This window comes from Lipotes vexillifer, unplaced genomic scaffold (assembly GCF_000442215.2).
Source record: "Lipotes vexillifer unplaced genomic scaffold, Lipotes_vexillifer_v1.1 scaffold3, whole genome shotgun sequence".
Lineage (NCBI taxonomy): Eukaryota > Metazoa > Chordata > Mammalia > Artiodactyla > Lipotidae > Lipotes > Lipotes vexillifer.
In genome coordinates this window covers 3,208,091-3,211,926 of record NW_006783631.1, presented here as the reverse complement: position 1 = coordinate 3,211,926, position 3,836 = coordinate 3,208,091, and the positions used below count along the sequence as shown (strand labels likewise).

The following is a 3,836-nucleotide window of genomic DNA, read 5'->3' as shown; positions in this document are numbered from 1 at the left end:
AAGCCTCTTTGGGCTCCCGTCCTCCTTCATTGAAGTAGGGAAAGAAATGCCCCCTTTGGCATTTAAAGTTCTTTTATTTCTCGTCATTCTCCACTTTTACGTGGGCTGCGTATGGAAGTGGAACTTGGGGACAGTCAATTTATTGCAGAGGTATAGCTAGGTCAGTGGCCTCCTGTGGGTCATCTTGCCCCAGCAGAGCTGCACAGCTCAGAACTTCAGGTAATGGAAATGGGCACCGTGTGTCTCCAGACTTCCATATCTTTGGCCCAGGAGCAGAGGGCATTTGGAGAAAAGGGCTCCATTCCATTTGCGTAAATTTCCCCAACCTGCTTCCTGCCAGCTCACCTCCCTACCTGGACTCTATCAAGTTGGAAGACATTCCTTAATTCTCAAAGGCACAAACCAGTACCCCAAAAAGGACTGCCACAAAAGTGTACTCACATGTGCACACACATTGCTCCACACACACCTAACCCCTTTACCCACATGCTTGTACACAGAACTCACCCTGCCCGTATTTCCTCACCCACAGGCACAGTCCTGGGCTCACTGTGAGTCCTCTGGACCCTCACACACCCACCTGGGTCAACATTTGCTCACTCTGACACCTTACTGTCAGGCTTGCCAGGACACCAAACCGCTAACACCGAGTTCCCAATAATGTGTCCCTTTTCAGGAGGTAGAGGAGGGCGTGGGCTCGGATGGGGGTCACGGAGAGCAGGCGGCTCTGGGTGTCGAGCATCCGGCGAAGGCCTGGCCTGGGGGAGGACTGGGGTGGGGGGCGAGCCAGCGCGCAGAGCGCCGCCTAATCCAGCCGGAGCTCGCGGGCTGCGGGTGCATTTATCATCCCATTACTGTAACAAATCCGGGCTCCACTACATGAAAGGTAAAATGAATTACCGACGTTAAGCCGTCAATAAAGTCATTTCTGTAAATGGTGTCTCCAAAGGGCCGCCGCATTATTCAGCTGGCTTTATCAGCTGGCTGGAAATTACGTGGAGGAGCCGGGCCGCGCGGCGCGCGGGGCCGCTCACTTTGATTAAGCGTCTTGCCAGCGCGATGTGACAGAGCTTTTGACCAGGGTTTTATTCACAGGCTTGTGATGAACGCCAAGCTGATCAGGCGGAATGAAGAGTAATTAAAACCTATAAATTATCTTCCGCAGCCCTTCTCGAGGCGTCTCCTGCAGGCGAGATAAGGCGTCGAGACCCTATTTACGGCGCTGAAAGGGACCGCAGCGCACAAAAGCTACGCGGCTAAATAGGATATTGATAGTGTCCTAATTAGAATTTAATTAAGTACCCACGCTCGCTTGCGGGATAAAGATTTCAATTTTGCGAACTTAAATATAAATAAAATCCCACCCCCATTTCGGGGAGAAAGGGTGGAGGCACCGGGAGATTTCGGGGAGCCCTTGGGTGTAGAACTGAGGAGGACCCGGGAGGTGCAGTTGGGGGCCGACTTGGGAGGTTTGTGTAGATCACGTCGGGCCTGCTTTAGCGCAGCGTTTCGGAAAGTGGTTCTCGCTGCCCCCGAGCCGCCGAGAAGGTCCAACTAGGAACTCTGAGAGCCCGAGTTTCGGAAGACCCTCGGCTGACCCGAAGATGCAGCCAGCTGTACGAACTCCCGCTCTCCACCAGCCCCTTTGAGAAACTTCGGCTAGTGCGGTGGTTCGGCTTATTGTGATTTTTCGTTTTATTTTCTTCCTAACCCTCTGTGACTTTTCTGGGTACAGGGGATTATTTTGCATGTTTCCGTTAGACAACATCCCCAAAGAGATCCTTTCTCCGCTGTCCCAGTTAAGGATGGTGGTCAGAGCGAGAAGCTCGCTGGAGCTCCGAGACAACATCCCCGCGGAGGCCTCAGTTGCTGGAGTTTTTCCAGCTACTCTCGAACCGAAGGCTTCAGCACACAGTCGGATCCTGGCCCTCCAAAAAGGCTCGGCAGACAAACCCCGCAGATGTCCAATGCCTCACTTTCCCCTACCCTGTCCCTCGCAGCGGGAAAACTTTTGGGGTGCCTCGACCAGGAAACAGCGAAAAAGAGCCCAGCGACCGGAGATGAATCTCTGTGAGCGTGGGAGCGGCGGGAGCCCCTGCAGTTCCCCCCAAAGCCTGGGAAGAATATTCTGGGCTAGAACGAGAGGCCTCCACGGAGTTGGGAGCAATCCTAGGAAAATCTGGGCCACCGGAGGAAACTCGCTGTCCAGCAGGCTAGGGCAAATACCTGGGGTGCAGTACTTTTATTTGTTTGATTTCACTTTGCAGGGAACTCTAACACGAAGGTTGCCCTGAGCCAAATGCCGGGTTCTTGTGGGTATCCACACCCTGACTTGCTTGGCCTAGGGGCCGATGGGACAGCTTCGACTCCGGCGGCCAGGGAAGGACTGGCGCTCGGGCTCTCTCGCGCCCTCTGGGCCTGGCTTTACGGCGGCAGGACAGCTCTTGGGGGTTGTCGAAGGTCCCGCCAGGGAAAGGCATGGGTACGGATATCGCGGGAAAGACACGCAGTGCAGCCGGCCAGCATACACTACAGACCTTCAAACAGACGGTGCTAGCTAGGCGCAGCTGGCCTCGGGGTTTGCTATTTGTTAAAAATAAACTGCTCTTCTGAAAGTAACCAAATCTAGGTCTGTTTCACATCTCCGACCCTCCTCGTCTCACCCCTCCCCCTCCACTACACACACACACACACACACACACACACACACACACACACACATACACCATACAGGCACACTTCGACAGAGACAGCAACCTTTCACCCTTAATAACAGCAAGAAAAAGCCAAAGCAATAAAATAAAAGGCTGCTTCTTAGGCATGGGGGTTGCCAAAAGAGCCGATTCCCCTGTCTCCTGACCCTGCACCCGGTGCGCACAAACCCGTAATCCTGCATTTCTCCAACAAGTTGTTTATGGAGTTGCTTCCCTATTTGCCTACACCCCGAAATCCAACACTCCTCGGTCTATTTTGCCCGTTCCTCGGTCCTGGCCTGAAAGAGGGGGAGGGGCTCGGGTGCGGCTTGGGGAGGGCGGGCCGGACACGCGGGTCCAGCGCCGCGGCGCCCCCTGTCCACCAGCGGCCGCCGCCCCCGGATTATTTATCCGCAAAGTCCCGCGCCCGCCTATTGGGCCGAGGCCCGGGTGTCAGCGCGAGTCCTGGCTCGCCATTGGCCCCGCACACGTGCGGCCCTGACTCACGTTGAGGGTTCCCAAATATGAATTAAAAAAAAAAAAGAAAAATGTATGCTTTGAATTAGATCTACGGAAAAAAAAAAAAAAAAAAAAAGAGGCAGCCCCGGCGCTGGCGGAGACGCGCTCTCCCTGCAAAAAAAGCAAAGGCGATTAAAGGCGCTGCCAGCCTCGCGCTCTGGGCACAGCTGAGCGTGACACTCGGGGAAGTCAAACCCCTCAGTACTGCCTAGGAAGATGGCTAGACTTTAAAGACTATTTTTTATCTTTAAGAAAAAAAATCTTGGAGATTTTTTCTTTTTTATTGCTTTCTTTTTCCTTTCCTTTTTTTAAAAATTATTTTTCCTCTCTTTTTGGCCGTAGCTTACTCCCCATTTAAAACAAATCATTGAATCTGGTTGCAGAAAGAAAAAAGAAATAGCCAAGTGTCTCCATATCTGGATGTCTACAAATTAGAGGGAGAGACAGCGAGATCTGCTCGATAAGAGCGAGCGATCCAGGCCAGGCGCCTGGGCTTTTCTTTCTGCACCCGCCCCGTGCCTTCGCTGGGGCTTCGCCGGCCTCCTTCCTCCGCGCACCCCCACGGGCCGCTGGCAAAGTGGGGTGGGGAGCGAGGCGGGGGGGGCGGGGGCCGGCGCGGCGGCC

At 54.1% G+C, this 3,836-nt stretch overlaps 1 protein-coding gene across 1 annotated transcript in view; it reads left to right on the top strand.

The window, feature by feature from the left end:
* EN1 (engrailed homeobox 1) overlaps positions 1–3,836 on the top strand; it is a 14,188-nt gene that overhangs the window by 6,018 nt on the left and 4,334 nt on the right. The window contains exons 4-6 of the mRNA XM_007456362.1: positions 677–751; positions 1,501–1,662; positions 2,346–2,482. Coding sequence (XP_007456424.1) covers positions 677–751; positions 1,501–1,662; positions 2,346–2,482 — 374 coding nt within the window. The remainder of the gene's footprint in view (positions 1–676; positions 752–1,500; positions 1,663–2,345; positions 2,483–3,836) is intronic.